The 23,118-nt window shown below is 40.8% G+C and overlaps 1 protein-coding gene across 1 annotated transcript in view; it reads right to left on the bottom strand.

Moving 5' to 3' along the window:
- Positions 1 to 1,912: 1,912 nt before the first annotated feature.
- SH3GL3 (SH3 domain containing GRB2 like 3, endophilin A3) overlaps positions 1,913 to 23,118 on the bottom strand; it is a 40,475-nt gene continuing 19,269 nt past the window's right edge. The window contains exon 6 of the mRNA XM_063091262.1: positions 1,913 to 2,118. Within this exon, the coding sequence (XP_062947332.1) occupies positions 1,913 to 2,118 (206 nt within the window). The remainder of the gene's footprint in view (positions 2,119 to 23,118) is intronic.

Genomic DNA, 23,118 nt, shown 5'->3' with positions numbered 1-23,118 from the left:
AGAGGAAACGTGGGGTTAGAGTTGCGTCAGAGAAAGACCTATTGGAGCTGTGAGAGCACGACTGCCATGGAGACCCCAGACTTGTGGAGCTACCCGTGTGCAACACCAGCCTGTGAGAGCTGAAGCATCACCTGAGACTAGGAAAGTCTTAGAAGCAAAGCTGCCTGAGGACTTGGGGACCAACCCCCACACCAGTGTGTGGAGAACGTTGAACATGGAATCAAGGTTCATGACTCGCCAGCTTTGATGTCTGCTGTGCTGGATTTTGGACTTGTTTGGGACCTGTTACCCCTTTCTTTTGTCCTTTTTCTCCCTTTTTGAATGAGAATATGTACCCTATGTTTGTCCTACCATTGTATCTTGGAAGTAGATAACTTGTTTTGCTTTCACAGATAGGACTCTGAATCTTGAACTTTTGAGTTGAAACAAGTTAAGACTTTAGGGATTTACCTGTGAATGAATGTATTTACCTATGGAATGTATTTACCTGAGAATGAATGTATTTACCTGTGAGAATATATGTATTTACCTGTGAGAATGAATGAATGAATCTACCTGTGAGAAGGACTTGATCTTTAGGAACCATGGGCAGAATGCTATGGGTTGATTGTGTCCCCCAAAGTTCATGTATTAGAAGCTTAATTCCCACCGTAACTGTTGAAGGTGGGAAATCCTACTATGGTAATTGAAAGGTGGGGCCTTGAAGAAGTGATTAGATTGTAGGAACATGCTGCAGTGAATGGATAAAAATTGTAGTCAGAGGTGTGGTTCTGAGGGCTTTAAAAGGAGAAGACATGAGAAGTTCTCTCTCTCTGCTGTGCCATTTCTGCCATGTGAGACCCTGCATTACTGTAGAGTCACCTCACCAGATGTGTTCCCTGGACTTTGGACTTCCCAGCCTCGGAAACTGTTAAGCAATAAATTTCCCTTCCTTGTAAGGGAAATCACCCAGTTCCAGGTATTTTGTTCTAAGCAACAGAATCAGACTAATACACTGTCCCTCCTCACACAGGATTGCATGGACCCCAGCGGGTGGAAGCACAGGACAAGTGCATACCCTGGGCAAGACCAGGGGCTGCTTCACTGAACCTGAGTGATTGTGTTATTGGCACTTCACCCAACTCCTGATCATGCTACTTACTGAGCGTCTATAACAGGACTTGCTTGATTGAACCCACCCATATTTGGCAGCAGCAGAAGCTTGAGCTGGGCTCTTTTATAAATAAACTTAAAAGTAGATGGAAGGGTTTTCCATCTCCTGGCTGGTAGGAGGGTGTGTGCAGTGTTTGAGTCAGGTGGAAAGTGAAGGCCGCTCTCAGGCCTGCTGACATCGGTCTGGGGTGATCATCTAAGCACCCGCACTGTGACCTCGTGGTCAGCCATGGGGCACAGGAGGACTTTGCAGCTGGAAGACTATGCTTAAAAACCCATTCAACGTTAAAAATAACCACGCTTTTTGCCAACACAGTGTGTCATCTTTATTGGGCTATTCACAGGTAAGCTTAAAACATGATGAAGGGAAAAGACCAGATGCCATCGGTAATGTCAAGAAACAAAATATTTAGCATTTCTTAGTTTCAGATGTGGCATTCTCTCGCCGCTGAGGAATATAGGCAATTCGCTGACATAACGGCAGTGGGTGCGACTTATTTTTAGCAACAGGAGATACACACATTTAACCAATGACTTTTTAGGACAATCAGCAAAAAAGAAAACTATATTTTCATGTAGCTAGGACAGGAAAATCATTTATACAAATTAAATTGATACAAAATACATTATAAAGAGAACCCACATACAAAAGTCGTTAAGTTGGTCAGAGAGCAACGATGTCACAGAACACCACACTGAAACAACACTGGTGTGAATTCATTTCAGTTATGAAAGTATGTCCAAAGTTGGAGTTACACATTTACTGAGGTAAAGGCACGATCACTTCAACATAATTAATGGGGAAGAATCCGGATTCCCCGTGTATCATTCCTTCATACCAGTTTTCATCTATTTGATTGGTTAATGTAATGATGTCCCCTTCTTTAAATCCTAACTCTCCTTGGTTTTCTGGCTCAAAGTCATAGAGGCCACGACAGCAGGGCTGGTCCATGGGAACGTTAGAACCTGTCCACATGATATGGAGACAAAAAGCACAGGTTAACTGACAAATTATCACGGGAAACTGGAAATGTGGGAAAGCTTGGCGAGACCATTAACAGCAGGCCCCTGCTTCCCTCCCCCGACAGGGCTGGCTCCCCACAGCTCGCTGGTTCTGTGTCACTGTCTCTGGCCTCCTCAGCTCTCCCAGGTGCCTGAGCTGACTCTGGGCCAGTGTCTGTCTTGTCAGGACTCCCAGGAAGAGGGTCCATGCCCAGCCCATCTCCTTGAAGCAGCCACTCAGCTCTGCCTGGAGCCCTTAGGGAGAGACAGAAGAATCACAAAGCCCCACCTCTGCCCTCATAGGTCTGTAGTTTCTCTGAGGCCGGCTAATACATGGGAAGCATTTAAAGTACAAAGTTGAGGTGGTGGATCGCTCCTGGCTCAGCAGCTCTGAGGAGAGGAGTCAAGGAAGGCCTCGGCGGTCAGAGAGAGCCTTCTAGAACTGGTGACCAGGAGCTGGGACAGGGGCAGGACGTAGGACAGGAAGAGAGGAACCAGGACAAGAATGAGCAGGAAATTTTACAGACCAGCCTAACATCTTGGGTTATGATACCAAGCCTGGAGTTCTGAGAATAACATTAAAACATTTTTTTTTTCAAAACTAAAACATGGTAATTATAAAAGAAAATACATGTATACAAAATTGAGAAAAGTCAATTATAACATATTAACCCAGAGATAACCACTGTGTGTGTGTTAAGCCTGCAGATTCCAGATGTCTTTATGAATATATTTGTGTATATACTTACATATAGTTTTCATAAAAGAATCTTTTTATACAAACTACTGTGAACATCTTCCCAGATTACTTTTACTTACTGATCAGCTGTCAACTCTATCAACGTAACATAATTTCTTTAACTAATCTCCTAATGTTGGACATTTAAGATCCTTCCTTATTTTTCTCTCTTCCCTTCCCTCCCTCCCTTCCTTCCTTCTTTCCTTCCTTCCTCTTTCTCTCTCTTTGTCTCTTCTTTTCTTCATTAATTTCTTCTTTCTCTTTAATTCTCTCTTGGCTTTCATATACAACTCTTTGAAAAATAGTTTATATGTGTATACTACAAATGTCCACAATTAATTCCTGAGGATAAATTACTGGAAGGCAATTTGATGGTCCTAAGACATGAATTTTTCCAAGATATTTGACATTTACTGTCAATTTATTTTTCTATCATTATATCATTATTTTTCTTGAAATTTTTAGCAGCCCCTTTTATAGTACAAATATTGGCCCCTTTAAGTGTCATGTTTGGAACAAATATCATTCCCAGCTTATCATCTGGTTTTTCATTTTGTTTTGGGAGTTCATGTGGGTGACGGGGCAGGGAATGGGGTTTCTATTTTATTTTGGCATACATATAGAAATTTAGAACAGTATAAGCAGTCAAACTAATCAAACTTTCCATTCATGGTTTATCCTCCACTGTCATATATAAATATTCAACTAAATTTTATTCCAGTATTTTTATTTAATTGTGTGTGTGTGTGTGTGTGTGTTAGAAAACATTTACTCTTAAGCCATTTGGATTTTGGCAAAAAGAGGTAAGGATATATTATTTTTAATAATGCCTAAGCAGTTACACCAATGTAATTTATTTAAATAATCCATTTTTTCTCCATTGATTTCAAATACTACCTTTATCGTATATTTTAATTATCATGGGCACTTGGATCTATTTTAGGATTTTCTATTTTGATCCACTGATTCATTTTGGTAACAATACAATATCATTTTAAATATTGTAGCTTTAAAATAAATGTTAATAATAACTTGTTAAAGCAAGTTCCTAGTCATCACTTTTCTATTTCAAAATTTCCTAGTTATTCTCATGAAATCATTTAAGTAGGTAAACTTTAGTATCAATGGGTCAAGTTCATCTCACAAAAATCTCATTTCAATTTTGACTGGATCATACTTGTTTTTTCTTTGAGTATTGATAAGATTAAGGAGATTTTTTTTTTTAATCAGTGACCACTTGAAACCACACTGGTTCTTGTATCATGCTTTCATCCTAAGGCTAGAATTTGTTACTATATTTAAGATTTTGTGTCTGTATTTAAAAGTGAAATGATTTCATTTTTGTATTCTGGCTAGGTTTTGGTATCAGAGTTATGTTAGCTTTATTTAAAAAATTAAACATTTCTTCTTTTTCTATTTTCTAAAATATTCAAATCTTGATAATTAAAAAAAAAAAAAAAAGTCCCAAGCCTAAGGATTTCTGAACATAGGGTGCTTTCTAGGATAGCTTAGGATAATGACTTAGTGTATCTGGGGAGGAGACACAGTCACCCCACTCCAGTGATACAAAATATTTAGCCCCTAAAAGACCTCAGCAGTTCCCACATTTCTATGCAAAGGAGCCAAAGGGGGGAGGGTGGACAGGGGCTGAGGGGCTCCCCAGGCAGCCCCCTGGCCAAGTGAGATGATGCCCCACCCAAAGGGGGCTGAGGGCATGAACCACTGGGGAGAAGGCCAAAGGAAGACATGATTGTCTGTAAAGATGGGCCTGGAAGGAAGCCAGACCTCACCCCAGGACACTACACACCCATCTACATGGAGACCAACACACAGACAGAGGCTCCCACCAGTAGACAGAAGCAGGCCATCGAAAGATCAGGGAAGCCACCTCACCATCAACAGCTGCCTCATTATGGAAAAGGCTCTTCTAGGTTCCACTGCCCCCAATACCAGCAGAGTTAGGCTGAGAAAAGGGAGGGGAAGGCAGTATCCCAGAGCAAGACCATGCCAGTTTTATAGTTTTTGTCCTTAAAGAAGAGGGTTTAACTCTTTCACACAATTGGAACATCTGACATATTTTATCTTACTTCTGCCCCCTATTTTATGCTTTCCATTGTTATTTCCTTTCTCTATTACTAGAAACATTTCTTTCCCCTCTAGACTTCAAGTGAGAGTTGACACAAGTCCTGCTAGAGATTATGTTGCTTCCTCACCAAATCTTTGAGGTCCATGTAAAGAGAAAGGGTAAATTTGAGTATTTCTGTGGTTGGTCAAATGAGAAGCCCCTTTGTCCTGGGGAAGGGTAGGGAGGTGGCAGCACTGTGGGGAGAGGAAGGGAAGGGTCGGGGCAGGAGAGTTTTCCTGCTGTGAGAAGGATTTTATTGTTTGTTTCACTAGCTTGAAATTCACTGAGTAGCACCCATTTCTCTGACAGGACAGGCCTCCGTAAACAGGACTCCATAAGTGCCACTGACTCCTATAACCTTCTCAGCACTTGGCCATGTCTGGGTGGGAATGAGCACCAAAGCCTGGGCCCACCCAAGGAGCTCTTGTCAGCAAAGTTCACCAGGTTGTACTGACATGGCTCCCACTGCCTTCTTGTGACAATGGTTCCCAAGTTGGTGGCACATGAAACAGCCCACTGCCTAGGCTAAACCCCAGACCAATTAAATCAGAAGCTCTGGCAGAGAGACCCTGGCATCAGTATTTTTCAAATTTCCCAGGTCTTTCCAATGTCCAGGGGAGGCTGAGAACCAGCAGCGTAATGGCCCTTCCCTCCCTCCAAGTGTTGAGTTTCTTTCCCCAGAGCGTGGGCGTGTCAAGGAGTTTCAGCTGGTGGGGAGGGGAAGCGGGAGGAGGCGCGGCGGGGGCTCTTCTTTGCTTGGCAGGCAGCTCGCCCTCTCCCAGGTGGTGACCTACAGATACATCAGCCTCTCTAATCCGGACCCACCTGCACTATAACCTCTAGGATCTACTTGATGCTGCTGGCATTTGGGTGGCTCCTACTGTGACACTCAAAGCCCAAGTCTGGGAGTTGGGGAGTAGATGGATTTAAAAACTGGGGCTTAGTTCATTATTTTGAACAGAATAACATTCAATGATTTCAAAGCACTGGGGAATGGAGTGTTCACAAGGCAGAGCTTTTCATTTTCCTTTGGTCAGACAGGACACATCTGGGTGGGCGGGTGTGGGCTGGGCCCTGAAAACCCACAGTAACTTGAGCCATGAGTCAAAGTCGATTTTATTAATGTATAACTGGTTTAATGTGGTATATAAAAAATGATTAGTATTCTTGTAGCATTTCTCCCACTACCAGTTTTCATCCGAGAAGGAGTCAAGTGCCAAACCACGTGGTAGTCTTGGGAAGCACTTCCTTGAACACAGAATGTTAATGCTAGTGGGAATTTGGCAGTCTTCCATGAACACCCCTTTTGGAAGAGGAGGCAACAATGCATCCGAGAGGTCACATTGGCCTAGCTCCAGGGCTAATGGCTAGGCCAGAATGAGATACCAAGTTTCCAGACCCCAGGCCATGATCTACTTTGCTCTATGTCACCTCCTCCATGATCTATGACACTGCTAAGGGCTGCCAAGACATCTTGTGGACTATCACACTGACTGCAGGGCTAACTATATATCTTTTTCCCTCCAATTTACTCTCTAAGCTACCTGCAATGACCAAAATAAATACTAAATGGCAGGCATGCAGTTGTCCAAGCCCACCCCCCTACATGTGCATACATGTGCGCACTCTGCACACACACACTGAACAAATCAGGGAAAAGGCACATTACTCACTTCTCACTTCATTCATTCCAGGCGAGGGACCACTGCCACACTGCCCACTTTGATATTCTGAGAGCTGGAAAGAGACCAGCCCTCATATCACACTCAATCAGCACATAAACCCGAGACATGGCCTCTCTCCCGAGACCACTGAGTGGAGAGACCCGGTACAAGAGTTCCCTGACTTAAGTCACGCGTGTGCACCTGGCCCTCCACCCGCCCCCGCACTGCACGCAGCACAGAGCATAATTCTCAGCAGTGCAGGCACTTGATAAATCCACACCAACCAGAGCTCAGGCTGGCTGTCCTGAATTACACACTCAGCAGGATGATATTCTGAAATATCATCCACTGCATTTTTCATTCTGGGTCATTTTTGTGGCCTGAAGCCCTCAACCCAATGAGCTGTGGCCTCCCTTACTTGAGGGGGACGGCAGAACCCAGCCTTGAACAAAGCAGTGAATGTTTAGCTTTTAAGTTCCAAAATAATGCCATTTCAGTTGTGAAACATTGTGAAAGCCAAGGCTTTCAGACTTCGATGCCAGAGCCAGGTAGGCTTTTATGAGATTTAAGAGAGAGAGAGAGAAACTCCTGGGTTCCAAAGAACCAAAGCTTGAAGAACTCAGAGCCTAGAGATTTTATTATAAGCCATGGAGAGGGAGGGGCAGTTTCCTGTGCTCAGAGAAGAGATATAAGCTCTTCCTGGAGGCAGGGAAGTGGAAAGAGGCCTGGAGAGAGAAGAGGTTGGGCAAGAAGGTGGAAATGCTCCCTGGAGTCCACCTGGGGGTAAGGGTCTTAGGCCTCACTCCCCACCAGAACTCTGGGAGAAGACAGGTTCCCAAAGTGCCATGGACATCCCTGTGGCTGGAGCCTGGAGGACGTGGTGGGGTGCTGTAACTGAGCAGAGAGGGGACCTGAGGGAGCCACCCTTGGCTCACCATCAACTGTGAACAAATTCCAGGTCCCAGCAGGAGGTGAGGAAGTGCTGAGGGGCCAGTTAGGCCAGAGGCGGCCTAGGAGCAGGTACCCAGGGCTCAGAATGCAGAGATCCGGCCACCCAGAGGCAGAGGCATGGTCCACAGATGTCAGCGGATCCCAGCCCAGGCCCCAGGCCTCCCATGACAGGTCACCTCAACAATGGAAGCAAGATTCCTCACCTGTCCCCATGCTGTCCCACCAACTCCCCCAGGCATCCAGGCAACATTGAGGGGCAGACAAGGGCAAGAGGGGAGATCCTCTGAGGAAAAGCAACAGCCCTGATAGGGAATTTCAACTCTGAATTGACTGTGTTTAAATCCTGAATCGACTAAATAATAATGGATAGTCTATGCTTTCTATTGGTAGAGAGTGAATTACCTTGAAATGGCAAGATTATGGTTTTTTCCACCATTAGAAGAAATGGAAAAAACATTAAAAAAAAAATTTTTTTTTTGGCTAACAGTAGAAATGGAAAAAAGATTAAGTTGTTTCCGTCGTGGGTCTGAATGGAGGCTCATGAGCACATTCAGTTCAGTTAAAGAGAAATACAGGGTTTCTGCCCACCTGAGTGAGTGTGTGAATTTTTCGCTTGACACAAAGGCTAAGTCCCAGTCCCCGTGCATGGAACCCCAAAGTCCAAGCAGACTGGGCTATGTTTCCTCAGTGGGATCTTTCAAACTGTATGAAACACAGCGTCTCCAAGGTGCCTGGATGCCTCGCTTCCCATCATTGGAAGCCAGCACCTCTGCTGAAAACTTCTGGTATGACCAGTCCTACCCAGCATCCCATCTTTGTTGACAACCTGCGGTCCTGCATCTGCTCCTGCTCCTCCCCCTCCTGCATGCTTTCTCATGGTCAGTGGTGGCACCTGATAGCACTAAGAATAATTGCAGGTGGGCTCCTCTCTGGCTGCAGGGATCTATGTGCTGCAGAAGAGGCAGCTGAAATCCCCACCGTCCAGCGAGAAGCCTTCAGCCCCTGTGCCCTCCCTGAGCAGCCTGTGTTTATTTTCTCTTACTCCCGAGACCTGGCTTTCATGTAATGTGAGAGGAGAGGTGGGAAAAACACAGTCTTCCTTGTTAAAGTATTGAAACAAAGATTATTTTAACAGAGAAAAGGGAGTGTCCCTGTTAAATATTTATTATTCAAGCTCTGTTCCACACCATTAGGGAAAAGAGACAGAGAGAGAGACCCCACCACATGTGTTTTAAGATGACCAGTGAGTCAGTACTGTATCAGCAACAAACAACAGGGAGGGAAAACCTGTTCTTCCTAAAATACATTTCACTTCCCTCTTGGCAATAATATGGTCCAGTACCTAACAGTATAGGGTCCCCCCTTTTTGTTAACAGCAGGAAAGTTCTTTGCAATGCCCTTCCCCCAGCCCCACCGTTTTTTGCCCAAATCCCTGCTGCAAAGGGTTCCTCGCATACACAGAAATGCTGAGCACATTCTATTCAGGTAGTGGCAGTCCAAGCCACGCTTCCTCAGCCCTGCTCAGCTGCAGTGATGAAATAGTAACTCTCAGATTTTGGTGTTTACCACGTGCCAGGACAATATTCTAAGTGCCTCCGAGAACTATCTATGGGTAATGGATTTAATTTCTAGAGAAATCCTACAATTAGTTACCATTATTTCCCCCAATTTGAGGAATAGAGAAACTGAGGCATACAGAGGTTCAATGCAATTAACAGGCAGTGCTCAGACCCGACCTCTGTCTAGGTTCAGAGTCTGTGCTCTTGACCGCTGTGTCGTGGAGCCCCTCTCAAAAGCATCAGCTTGTGAGTTTATCCCCACTCCATGCTCAAGCCAACCCCAGCCACAGGGCTGGCCCATCAGCTGGGCTTGGAATGAGCCTTTGGGTCCTTGGCTCGTCATGCCCCGGGGAGCTCCCAGGCCTTGTCAGGCTCTCTCAGAGCTTCCTCCACCTACACCTTACACTGATCCTCAAAGGTCTTCCCAGGTCCCACCTAACCTTGCCAATCACACTTGAAGGATGACCTTCAGGCACTTTGTCTCAATCTCACCTTCCTGAGCCTGAGCTCTGGCTTCAAAGTGAGAAGCTCAAGGCTTCACTTAAAAATGGTGTCCACTGAAGGTGGTGGAATAGACACCAGAGTACAGATGGCATCAGAAGGGACTGGCATTTCTGCAGCCTGGCCTTCTCATTCTCTCTGTCTTTCTCTGCTCTATGCCAGGATCTGGAAGTCTGCACTCATGGGCTCTATTTCTCGCCCTGACTTTGAGGGAGGTGAAGGTGGAGGAAGCACTAAATATCACAGCTGTTTTGTTGTACTTGAACTTCGGTTATTCTCAGATCGTCAAAGAAGCTCAATGAGCTCTTTTCTTCTCTGCTGGCCTTGACTTTGGGGATTTCATGACCTGGAAGTACTTGGTCAGAGCATCCCCCCTGAAAGACAAACTATGACCCCCTTCCCACACCTATTGGGGGGGGCAGGAAAGGGAATAGAGAGAGAGAGAAGTAACTCACACAACTGTTGTCAACATGAGTCCCTGTCAGGGTACAAGGTGTAGAGTCTCCCGGAAGCTACTGACCTGAGGAGGGCTCTTTGCCTTTTAGTAAAAGCCCCAGATTGCTGTGTCTTTTGAGTTTTTGTTCCTGCTTTTTATAGTTTTTCTCTTGCCTCCCTTGTAGTCGGGCTGCGACCTGTCACTTTTTCCTGCTGCCAGTGGGCCCTTCCGAAGCAGTCCCTTGGGCCTTTCTAATCTGCTGGTTCCAGTCTGCTGTAGGCTGGGAAATCAGATAACCAATTATGTAACATTAACAACCGCCGTACTGTGGGTTCTTTGTAGCAAGTACGTGCCCAGCACCTCTAATTTACATGATCTAATTTAATCCCTAGAATAATCCTGTGCAGCAGGGGTGATAATCCTCATTCTTCACATGACAAAATTGAGACCTGGAGGTATGAAGTTGACTTTGCTCTGACTCCAGAGCCCACTTCACAGTAAGGCCTGCAGGGAACACCCCTTTGGACTGGGTGGGCTCACTACCTGGTCTGAAGTCTGGAAGTTCAAAGGTGTTTCCTTATTACTTAGGCTACCCCTAGGGCAGCTATGGAGCAGAGAGGAAGGTGCCTGTTAATGGACAGAGTCAGCAGCCTGGTCAGGAATGGGACCTGTCTTCCTCTGGAGGCTTTGGTTCCACAACCACGATCACCCCAAGATTTCACTGTATTTGCAACCATCTGACTAGATCGTTCACCTCCTACCATTCTGGGGCAATGATCTGATATGGAACTTTCAAGTTTATTTCTGATTCAGACTCATTCTTGAACACTCACCGCGTTTATACTCTGGGCCAGGCACCGTGCTCAACCTGTGAGATACCATCTCTGTTGAATTACAGTGAGCATACGTGGTTCAAACTCCCTTCAAAAGCTGTAATTTTTTTTTCCAATCTAGAATCTCAGACTCTTGTAGCAAAATCTTTTGAAGCTCATACTTTCCCTTTAGCTAACCCAGAAACAACATTAGTGTACAATTCTGATAAATACCACAAAAACCATTTTGTTTGACATCTCTAAATCATTATTTTTGTCCATTGGAGCAAATTGGACAAAAACTTTAGATCCCTGGGTCCTAGCTCTGGATTAGGTCACCTTTGGGTCTTGATATCCTTATCTTCAAATTTTAAGTCTCACTCTATGATGGTAGAAACCCTAGAAATAACAGCCCTGTTTTTATCCACGAGAGATGTAATTTATTGAAATTACTTATGAATGGAACTCAAGATTAATCACTAAAATATATAAAAATAAGCATGTGTGATTTGTTTTAACCTTGATACCAATCCTCCACAACTTACACAGTTTATATTATATGGATTTAACTAATAAAGTTTGTGTCCTCCACCTTACAAAGCTTTACTTGTCTATTGAGATGACTTTTGCAGATACCTCAGAAGCTGCAGCCCATTTATTTACCAAAACTTCCTGGGAGGTGACCACTCTACTACATCCAGGTCCAATATCTGTGGGTTGTTTTTGCCACTCTGAATTATGGGAAAAACAAAATGGCTGGTTTAATCAGAGGTGGCTTTCTGGATCAGCTTGCGGATGGTACCTTGTTTGGCCTGCTCCTTGCTTTTTATAATGTGGGTTAGTTGCCAATATTTAAAAATCAGTAGATTTCATGTAAACATATGATTTCTGGCTTCTCTTAAAAAATCAGAAAGGCTGGCTACCTTGGGCCCACACTCTTGGGCAAGGTGCAGCTGCTGTAGACCAATGACCATCCCCTCCAAAGAGGGCAAGGGTTTTCTAGTTGGCTATAGATTCGCCTCTCTCTGTCCTGGTCCTATCTTGGAGGTTTGGTGTCAGCCTTTTGTCACTGGCCTTGCACTATTTTCTTAAACTTTTCCTATGTCTGTCATTCCCATAATCTCGCATCATCTGTTGGACAACTCCAGGGGTGTCATTCATGTGCATTCAAACATAGAGTCCCCTAGAATTGTAGCTGTCCTGTTTGTAATCCCTGGAAACAATTGATTTCTATGCTATTTTTTAAAACATAGTATATATATTAATATCTAGATAATGGTACTTAAAATTTTAGCATAAAGATCATACATATCATTGTAGAATATATATTAAGATTTTAAAATATGCAGCATTTGAGATAATATAATCATATAACTATTTCAGCTAAGTGGTATTGAAATTCCCACAAGTAAGTTAGAAGTTATATCTTATGGCTTTTCAAAAACTCCTTTTATAGACCATTTAGAAGAATTACAGGAAACCATTCCCTGCAGTGAGAAAACCTTTCCCTCCAAAGCTTCCTTCAGATTGGAAAATAAGAGAAAGTCTCTCCCTCTTTCCCGCATCAATGGCTACTGATCAACAGTATTAAACATAGTTCACACTTCAATTTTATTTAAAATACAGAAAATATTAAATGTTCGACCTGTGTACTTTTCAAGTTTTTTAAGAATGCCAAGTACTCATAAAAGATAAATAGTGCAGCCACAGAATTTTGAGCTAGAAAGTACCTTGGAACGTATTAAGCTCAATCACTTCATTTAGGAACAAGTTTAAATCAGTCCAGAGATGTTAAAAAACTCACTCAAAGTCACACAGCTACTAAGTGCCAGAATCTGACTGACAATGTGAGACACTACTTCCTACTTCCTTGTTCATTTCTCTCTTTCTCTAACTCTCTGAACCACTACTGATAAAATATATAGAAATGGATGTGGGGGGAAGGCTGGTGGCAGGGGAGAAAAACAGAAGAAAAGAGAGGGAAGGAATGAAGAGAAAAACTTTAATTTCCTCTTTGGAAATTTAGGTAGAAAATGCATATATTTTTATTTGCAAAGTGCTCGTCTTCTTTAATTTTCAAACTTCACATTTCACTTTTGAATAAATGTTTATTTTCTAATGTAATCCTAGAGATTTTGCTCCAATAAAGGGAATGACTTCGTCTCTAGAAATTATTTCTGAGCCACCTTAGAAGTGTCAAGAAATTTATAAAAGTCTCTTTTATACCTAAAGAGAGTGAGAATGTCTTAATATAAGCCATTTGGGAGATTTATTTTGCCTCACTCCGACACGCCTGTGGCACACATTTGGAATGCACATTGGTTAACTAATCTCAGCCTTCTACATTTTTAAAGTATATCCCAGCTCGGAGCATGGGAGTATTAACCCCCAGTTGTGATTATATAAAGTGCTACCCTGTTTAAGAATTTCAGTGAAATAAAACCTTCACACAAAAAAAATGATTTGATAAAAAAAGGTGAAATACACTTTGTCCTTTAGTCGTTAAATTTATAATTCAGTAAGTGACAGTGTGAGACCTGGTAAAAATTTTTCAGAGATGGGGAAGATACTTGAGCACAGGGCACACATTCCTACACTATTTTCTTCAAAATCAACAGTTTTCTGGGAACTACCCAGGTACACATTTCAGCTCAAGGACATTTCTTGGCCCCCTTTTCTCTTTGGGGATGGAGGGGCAGCTCTGATGAGGCAGCATGTCCCCATACTCACGCTTGGACAGGCGGTCATGTCTCCCAGCCAGGGCCTAAACTTGGATATTGTCTGCAATCCCTCATTTCAAGATGTGATTTCCCCTTCCCCATTTTTGGCTCACTTTATCCATTCTCTTAACTACCTAGCAGTGATATTATCAAAGATTCCATCTCAGTCCCAGGATGCATTCTGCCTAATTGACCTACATCCTTTCATCTCTCTCTTTTTTTATTTCTTTAGAAAGAAGAAATGACGAAGAAAATGTTCTTGGAATTCATTTCTGGCAGTCTTGTGAGCTTTGCTTTAAATTGTTAGTGAAATGCTTGACATTTTTCCTTCACTTTATAAACATTATGTGCAAATCATTCAGAATCCTAATGGAAAGTAATTTCCCATTAATGCAGGCTATAAAAAGCCATTTTCTTTTGAAACTGTGCCTCAGAAACAAACAGTACAGGATCCCTTTACACTGGCAAATTCCACCCACAAATCAAGGAAGCCCAATGCTGGATGGGCGAGAGGGGGACTTAAAGCTACCGCCGAGGGAAACTTAGAAGAGGCAGCCTAGGGAAGGCACAGACAAATGGCACACAGTGGCACATAGTGGAGTTTGCAGCTGTGGACACTGAGTTTTGGACACTGAGCCTTCCTAAAAGCCGTCTCTCGCACATCTGTGATCTCTGGCTGAACATCGCCCTTCTAACAACTTAATCTGCCCAGGGACTGAGCTACTGGCCAAGAAGAATAGGACAAAAGCACTGACATGCACAGGCTGTATGAGGAAGCCAAAAAATTCACTGTCCTATCAGTGTTTTCTCTTCCAAGTCTGATGCATACAGCGGGCTCCCTTTGCGACCACTTGCTAACCACAGATTCCCTGGGATCATGAATCTGGGCAATAAATCATTCCTGATGATCTTGAACATTTTGTAATATTCCCCAGTATTCCTTCTTAATGATATAAAATGAAATATCTATAAAGTGCTACTTACTGGCTCTGTGGCCTTGAGAAAATCTCATTTAATCTCTGTGAGCCTCCACTTATTCATCTCAAAAATGGGGATAAAAATATTACTAGAAATGTATGTAAAGTATTCAGTATGATATCTAACTCATTGCAAGTACCAGTAAGTGTAGCTATAATGTAGCTATTATCATTAATTATATTATTGGTTACTGTTTTATTTTTTATTATTATCACTTCCTTGCAGTATTGTTAGGAGGATGAAATCAGTCATGTGTATAAAACATCAGATAATAATACCTGGCATATTTAGTAGGCACTAAAATAAATGCTAGGTCCCTATGCCCTTAAGTGAGACTTTAATTCAAATACCTTTTCATTTTTATAGGACTCAACACTCTCCACACTGCCAGTCTGAGAGGTCACATCAAAGAAAGCTGAGTTCTCTCTTATGGCAAATAAGGGCATGGTGTCTTGGAAGCCTGACCCAAGGTCCTGTCTCCAAGAACTAACCCCCTGTTTGGGAGCAAGCTGGAAAAGGGTAGAGACTGTGGCAAGGTCTGAGCTCTGGGATCCTGGGTTCTGCTTAACTCAAATATGATATATGGGGAGGGTGAGGCTGAGGTTGGACTCATTTTCAAAGTTTTGAGTTAGTTTGCTTAGATCCATCTTCTTTCTAAGCAGAAATTTTGAAGTGGCTTATGATAACATCCATATTCAGAATAAAGTTTTTTTCAGACCAAAAGGAGAAAGGTAAAGCCATAAAAAGTAAGAAAGCAATATAATTTTCATCCAAACAACAAAACTTTTGAAATTAAAGAGGAGGGCACTTTTAAAAATTACACTGGAGCAATAGACATACACCGGGGCTGTCCCAAGCAAAATAGGATGTGCGGTCACCCTCAGTAAAGGGGTGGGAGAGGCACATACACTAGGTACAGTCATTTCAACGGTGCTATGCTTGAACCTCACATTTGGTGTTGAGCTTCCTGTAACTAGAGCAAATGGAGAATCTAATGGGGTACATAATTTCTTTAGAAAAGGAAGTACACCTATTCTTCAAGAGCCATCAACTTTTCCTGCTATTAAATACATTTTTTGTTTATTCAAATATTTTTATTGAAATACAATTTAAAGAATATCTCAAAAAAAGAAAAATACTACCCATAAGTCTACCATTTAGCCTGGTCCACATGCAGAAATATATTTACCGAGTTGTAATCACAGTATACTTATAACCTTGTGTCTGTCTTTTCCACTTAATATCATACCATAAACTTTTTTATGTTTGTACATAATCTCCATATTAATAAATTTAATAGATGCGTAGTATCCTATTTGATATGTCATAATCTACTTAATCATTATCGTACTATTGAGAAATATGTGTAAATAAATATTGGTCATTAGGTTTTTCCCACTTAGAACTTTTTGTTTCTCTTGATAGTGCTGTAACATATATATATGAATATGCTTTGCTTATATTACTTCTTTAGATATATTTCCAGGAATAAAGCCACTGAACATGTATACAAATTTGATAGATACTGCTAAGTTGATTTCCCAATGAGTCATGTCAGAGCTTGGCAAGCTATGGCCTGTGAGCCAAATAATGTTTTAATTCAACACAGTCATGCCTATTCATTGATATATTATCTATGGATGTTTTTGTGTGCTTTGACAACAGAGTTGAGTAGTTGAAATGGAGACCATATAGCCCAATAGAGACCATAAAATCTAAAACATTTCCTATCTGGACCTCTACTGAAAAAGTTTGCCAACCCCTAGGTTAACCCAATGTACATTCCCACACTGCCAGAACATACCTGGTACCATATTCCAACAGTAACTAATTATGAGGGACCCTATAGAGAGTAGTGAGTGACAGAACATTCATTTTCATCCATAATAAATTTGGAGTAAATGTATGTGGTAGTGACTGCAAGCTGGCCACCAAAGCCTACTCTTCCCTTCTTCCATGGTAATATAATTACAGGTAGGATGTGGATCTCCAACTCACCTTCCCCCAATCTTTGCAGCTAGATGTGGTCAAGTGACTAAGCTCTTGCCAGGGGAATGGGAGGGGAAGTGATATGAGTCACTTCTGGCTCATTTCCTTGGGAGGAAATCTCTGGCCCTGGACTTCCATTTTTAATTTCTATCTTGTTTGAACCATTGCCTTCTTGAGTCTCTCTAGAACAGTAGATACTATTACCCTTACTGATATAAAAACTAGTGCCAGAAGTGGGGTGTCACGGTAATCAAACCTAAAATTAGTGGCACTGACTCAGCAGGTAGGCAGAGATGAAGAGAAAACAGATATAACAGGCATGAAAGTCAGTGACCCTTATTAGAACATGGCAAAACATTTGGTAAAACTTTTGCCTATGATAACTCTGAAAATTCATATGTTGAAACCTAATCCCCACTGAGATAGTATGAAGAGTTGGAGCCTTTAGGAGGTGATTAGGTCAAGAGGGTGGAGCTGTCATGAATGGGATTAGTGCCATAATAAAAGAGGCACAAGGGAGCTCAAGTGCCCCTGCCACCATGTGAAGACACAGCTAGAAGATACCATCTATGAGGAATGTGCTCTCACCAGATGCTGAATCTGCTGGCACCTTGATTTTGGACTTCCTAGCTTCCAGAACTGGGAGCAATAAATTTCTGTTGCTTATAAGTTACCCAGTTTAAGGTATTTTATTCTAGCAGACCAAACAGACTAACATTATTGTAATTAGGTAGTGGCTGCCTAGCTAGAGACTGCATTTCCCAAGTTGCTTTGCCATTAACTATGGGCATTTGAGCTCTCATGCCTGGAATGTGAGTGTGTTACGTCTACCTTACTGGCTTATGAGGAAATGTCTAACCTAAACATATCTGTTCTTTCTTCCCTCCCTGCTGGCTGGAGTGGCAACAACTTGGAAGCCACATGATAAAGATGACAAAGTTGCCATCAGCCTAGGCCCCTGAGTAAGTCTCTGGACGAGAACCACCCATCCTCTCGGAATATTCTCCCCACTGTTACATGAGTGAGAAAATCTTATTTTGTTGAGTGTTGCACTGGTTCCTTTTTAAAACAGAAACTAGTATTACAAAAGACATCTTCAGAGAATTGTACTTGAGAATCCACTTGATAATTTTGTAATGAAATCAGTTTTATTCAAATAACTTTAAATAAAACATTACCTCAGAAATGTCTATTGAAAACTAGTACCACATGCTATAAAGAGACTGTTAAGTATGAAAATAATTATGATGAAAAATAGACAATTTTACTAATTTAAGCTAGGTACTCTTGCTTGCAAAAGGCTTTTAACCTGAGGCCAATTCTCTCTGTTAAAATTGGACAATAAAAATATTCCAGCACAACTGTAAATTAGTGCAGCCATTATGGAAAACCATATGGAGATTCCTCAAACAACTACAGATAGTATTGCCATATGACCCAGCTATCCCACTGCTGGGTATATACCCAGAGGAATGGAAATCATCATGTAGAAGGGATACCTGTATTCCCATGTTTATGGCAGCTCTATTTACAATAGCCAAGATATGGAACCAACCTAAATGTCTGTCAACTGATGACTGGATAAGGAAAATGCAGTATATCTACACAATGAAATACTACTGTGCCATAAAAATGAATGAAATTCTGCCATTAGCAGCAACATGGATGGACTTAGAGAAAATTATGTTAAGTGAAATAAGCCAGGCACAGAAAGAGAAATACCACATATCCTCACTCATAAGTGGGAGCGAAAAAAAAGAAATAAAAAAAGAAAGAAAGAAAGACACAACAATCACAATAATTCATTGAACTTTCAAAAGGAGAGAACAGAACTGAGGCCACCAGAGGTGGGAAAGGAGGAGGGGAAGGGGTGGTTAGTGAGAAATTGGTAAAGGGCCACAAAAAATGATTACATTGTGTAATGTTGAATACACTAATTATCCTGATTTGAGCATCACATATTGCACACAGGTATTGCTATTCAACACTGTACCCCACAGATATGTACAATTATATTTCAATAAAAAAAAAATTCCAGCACAAAACTGTGGCTTTATATCCTTGAAATCAGAATGAGTAAAAGAGAATTGAAAAAAGAATATTTTCTTATGAAATGATTAAAGGTTATTTATGTCTATATCCATTTAGCACCTAAAGCCACCTTGGGTGACAGCAGAGAGAGATGCATCCAGTGGGACATATGACATCGAATAACCTAAAGGTAGTTTGCATTAACAGGCAGATGAGTACAAGACTCAGCTTTCCTTTCGTTGACCAAATCCCTATCAATTATAAAATAGGGATTTTTTTTTTTAAGTTCCAAAGAATGTTGGAAAGGAAGAATGGACGGTACTGGGAGACCAAAAATGATGAGGAATATGGGGAATACTGAAAGATGGGAAGCAGCAGATGGAAGAAACCAAGTTCAAAATGGTTCCCAAAGAGGGATATTACAAAAGTGGATTCTGAGGATGCCCAAAGCTCAGCCTAAGTGCATACTGCAAGCTGGATGACTGGTTGTCTTCTGGGAAAGGATTGTGAAGAGATGAAAATGCAAACACAACATATCAAAATCCATGAGATGCTGCAAAAGCAGCACTTGGGGGGGAATGATAGCACTAACCACACCTATTAGAAAATAAAAAAGGACTCCATGATCTTAGTTTCTACTATAAGAAACTAGAAAAAGAGCAAATGAAATCCAAAGCAAGAAGAAATGAAATAATAAAGATCAAAGTGGAAATCAATGAAATAGAAAACACTAAACAGCAGCGAAAAGTCAAAGAAACAGGAAACTGGTTCTTTGAAAAGATTAATAAAATTGACACATCTATAGCCAAAATGACCAAGAAAAGAAAAAGAGAAGACACAAATTACCAATTTCAAAAATAAATGAGAGAGTTCACTACAAATTCTATGTATCTTAAAGAGATAATAAGGGAATATCGTGAACACCTTTATGACAGTAAATTTGACAACTTAGATGAAATGGACAAATTCCCCGAAAGACACAAACTCCCAAAGCTCACTCACACACAGGAGGAAACAGATAACCTCAGTAGCCTTGTATCTATTAAAAAAATTGAATTTCTAGTTAAAAACCTTCACACAGGAAAAAAAAAAAGGAGTCATTTTACAGAGGAGGAAACTGACCAACTGCCTCAGCCTGCTGATCACATTTAACATCAACAGTGATCAGTCATACTGATGGCACGAGTGTGCACCTTTGATATGCTGGATGAGAAAGGCACTTGATATCTCGACAATCTTCTCCCCCAAACCCAGAACCCCAGTCTAATCATGAAAAAACATCAGACAAATCCCAACTGAGATACAGGCTACAAAATAGCTGGATGGTGATCCCCCAAACTGTCGAGCTTATTAAAAACAAAGTCTTAGAAACTATCACAGCCAAAAGGAGCCTAAGGAGACGTGATGATTCAGTGTAAGGGGGGTTCTCGAATGGGATCCTGGAACAGAAAAAGGACAGTAGGGGAAAAACTATGGATATCTGAGTAAGGTATGGACTTCAGTTAATAATAATGAGTTAGTATAGGTTCATTAATTATAATAAATGTGCCATATGAATAAGATGTTAGCAATAGGAGAAATGGATAGGGTAGGGGAAATGCTTTCTATTGTCTTCACAATGTTTCTGTAAGTCTAAACCTATTCTAAAATTAAAAGTTTATTTAAAAAACTTTCAGGGCCAGCCCGTGGCTCACTTGGGAGAGTGTGGTATTGATAACACCAAGGCCAAGGGTTCGGATCCCTATATAGGGATGGCCGGTTAGCTCACTTGGGAGAGCATGGTGCTGACAACACCAAGTCAAGGGTCAAGATCCCCTTACCGATCATCTTTAAAAAATAATAATAATAATAAAAATTAAAATTAAAAAAAATAAAAAACTTTCCGACAAAGGGTTTATCCCAGGAAAGCAAGGTTGACTTAATTAATTTAATGAAATTAGCATATTAACAAGCTAAAAATTAAAAAGTAAATGATCTCAACAGATTCCAAAGAAAAGCATTTGACAAAATCCAAAAACTATTCCAGATTAAAAACTCTCAGCAAACTATGACTAGAAGAGAATGCCCTCAATCTGATAAAAGACATTTATAAAAAATCCTACAGCTAACATCATACTTAATTATAAAGCACTGAAGCTCCCCGCTAAGATCAGGGACAAGGTAAGGCCACTGCCTGTAGCCATTTCTATTCAACATTTTACTAGAGGTTCCAGCAAGTGCAAAAAGGCAAGAAAAATAAAATGCATCCAGATATCCTGTAAAACTGTCTGTATTTGGAAATGACATCATCATCTACATAGAAAAACTATGAAATCTATGAAAAAGCTACTAGAACTAATAAATGAATTTAACAACACAGCAGGATACAAGATCGGTATACAAAAACGAGTGGTATTTTTAGCAATGAAAAAGTGTACACTAGCAATGAAAACTTTGGGAATAAAAATTTTTATAAAAATGGCATTTACAACTATATCAAAAATATGAAATATTTGGAGACCGGTGAAAAATGTACAAAAACTCTTACTGAAAACAGCAAAACATTGCTGAGAGAAATTTAGAAAGACCTGGATAAATGAAAAATAAAATAGATTGTGTTCAAGATTGGAACAGTCAGTACTGTTAACTGTCAATTTCCCCTAAATTGATCTATAGATTCAGCTTAATCCAAATAAAAATCTGAGCCTACTTTTTTTTGTAGAAATGGAAAAGCTGATCCTAAAATTCACGCGGAAATGCAAAGAACTTGAGTAGTCAAAAGAACTTTGAAACAGAAGACCAAAGTTAGAGGACTAGCACCACCTGACTTCAAAACTTATGAGGCTACAGTGATCAAGTCAACAAAAAGCTGTGCAAAAATGGAAAAGTAATGATAGTACACTAGGTGATTCTGCTGTGAACATTATTTTTATGTTCATAAAATTGTAAATTATTACAGAATGTAAAAATGGAAGATTGGCTGAGGCCGTAACTGAAGGAAAAAAAAAAAAAAAGATATGCTAAAGACCATGTAGAACTTGCAAACAAACAAGCAAAAACAGAAGAGGTGAGGGAAACCAGTTTTATGACTCCTAACTCCAACTCGCATCTATGGCATAAAAAGGTCGGGAAGTAGAGATTTGAATGGATTTTTAGGGAAATTTTTGGAGAGAGTGTGGAGGAGGTGGGATGTGTTGCATTCTTCCTATTTCACATCCAATCGACAGAGAGGGACTTTTAAAAGAGCCCTCAAAGAGCCTGAATTATGGTCCCTGGAGATTTAAGAACAGAAGCAGCAGATGAGGAAAGAGAGAAGAAGCCAAAATAGCCTCTTGCCTAACACCAAGCTTCCCACTGCAACAGGCCAGAGCTTGGGGAAACCCAGCTTTAAATCGAGATTGTAGCTTTGACAGTTGCACGGGCCTTAGAATTTTGACTAATGCCCGAGCCTGCATTGACACACTAATGTGACTGGAGAACTCACAGAGACTGCCCCTGTTTTTATCTAAAAGTGAAGGCAGTTTAACGTAATAGCAGAGAAGAGGGCGGGGGCACTTTAAGAGTCCTGCATGATGGAAGTGATGATTACACAATGAATATTTATTTAACAAAAATAGTGATTATAAGTAAATTGGAAGGATGGAGGGAGAGAGAAGTATATGGGAGACTGAAGGATAGGGAGCTAAATCTTCACTTTCTATAGCAGGTAATCAATATACATTATCCAAAACTGAAAAATCAAGAAATAGTAATATAAGCACATTATTTACAACAATGGAGTTAAATACCAAACAAATAGCTAGAAGTGCTAAAAGTGGTTTTCTCTAAGAGTAGGGAATAAGCATTGGGAGAAAAGGAGAGGCGAGACTGTGGTTTTTCATGAAAAAGCTTGTACCATTTTCTTTTTAAACTATACACATATTACTCTGAAAATTTTTATTTTTAATTATTAGAAAAGTCACAGGGCATTCCCATGTTTTCATCCAGAGGTAGAGGCAACTACATTTGCCTTTTTAAAACTATACATACATATTACTGATAATTTTTATTTTTAATTGAAAAGGATAGTGATAGTGTTGAAAGAAATTTCAGACTGTGCTGCGTGTATGGGCAGTGTGTCATGGAGGAGCAACTGGGTGTCAACCTAAGTCTCACGCTTATACAAAAATTAACTCAAAATGGATCCGAGACCTAAGGAAAAACATAAAAGAAAATCTTTAGGATCTAGAGCTAGGCAAAGAATTCTTAGACTTCTCACAAAAAGCACAATCTAAAAAAGGAAAAATCAATAAACTGGACTTTATCAAAATTAAAAATACTTGATCCATGACAGACCCTGTTAAGAGGATAAAAAGATAAACTACAGAGTGAAAAAATATATTTGCAAACCACATACATATCAAAAGACTTGTATTTAGAATATATAAAGAATTCTCAAAAGTCAACAGTAAAAATATAAACAGTACAATTAGAAAATAGG

The sequence above is a fragment of the Cynocephalus volans genome, chromosome 3 (genome assembly GCF_027409185.1).
Source record: "Cynocephalus volans isolate mCynVol1 chromosome 3, mCynVol1.pri, whole genome shotgun sequence".
NCBI classification, from domain to species: domain Eukaryota; kingdom Metazoa; phylum Chordata; class Mammalia; order Dermoptera; family Cynocephalidae; genus Cynocephalus; species Cynocephalus volans.
This window is presented reverse-complemented; position numbering and strand designations above follow the sequence as displayed.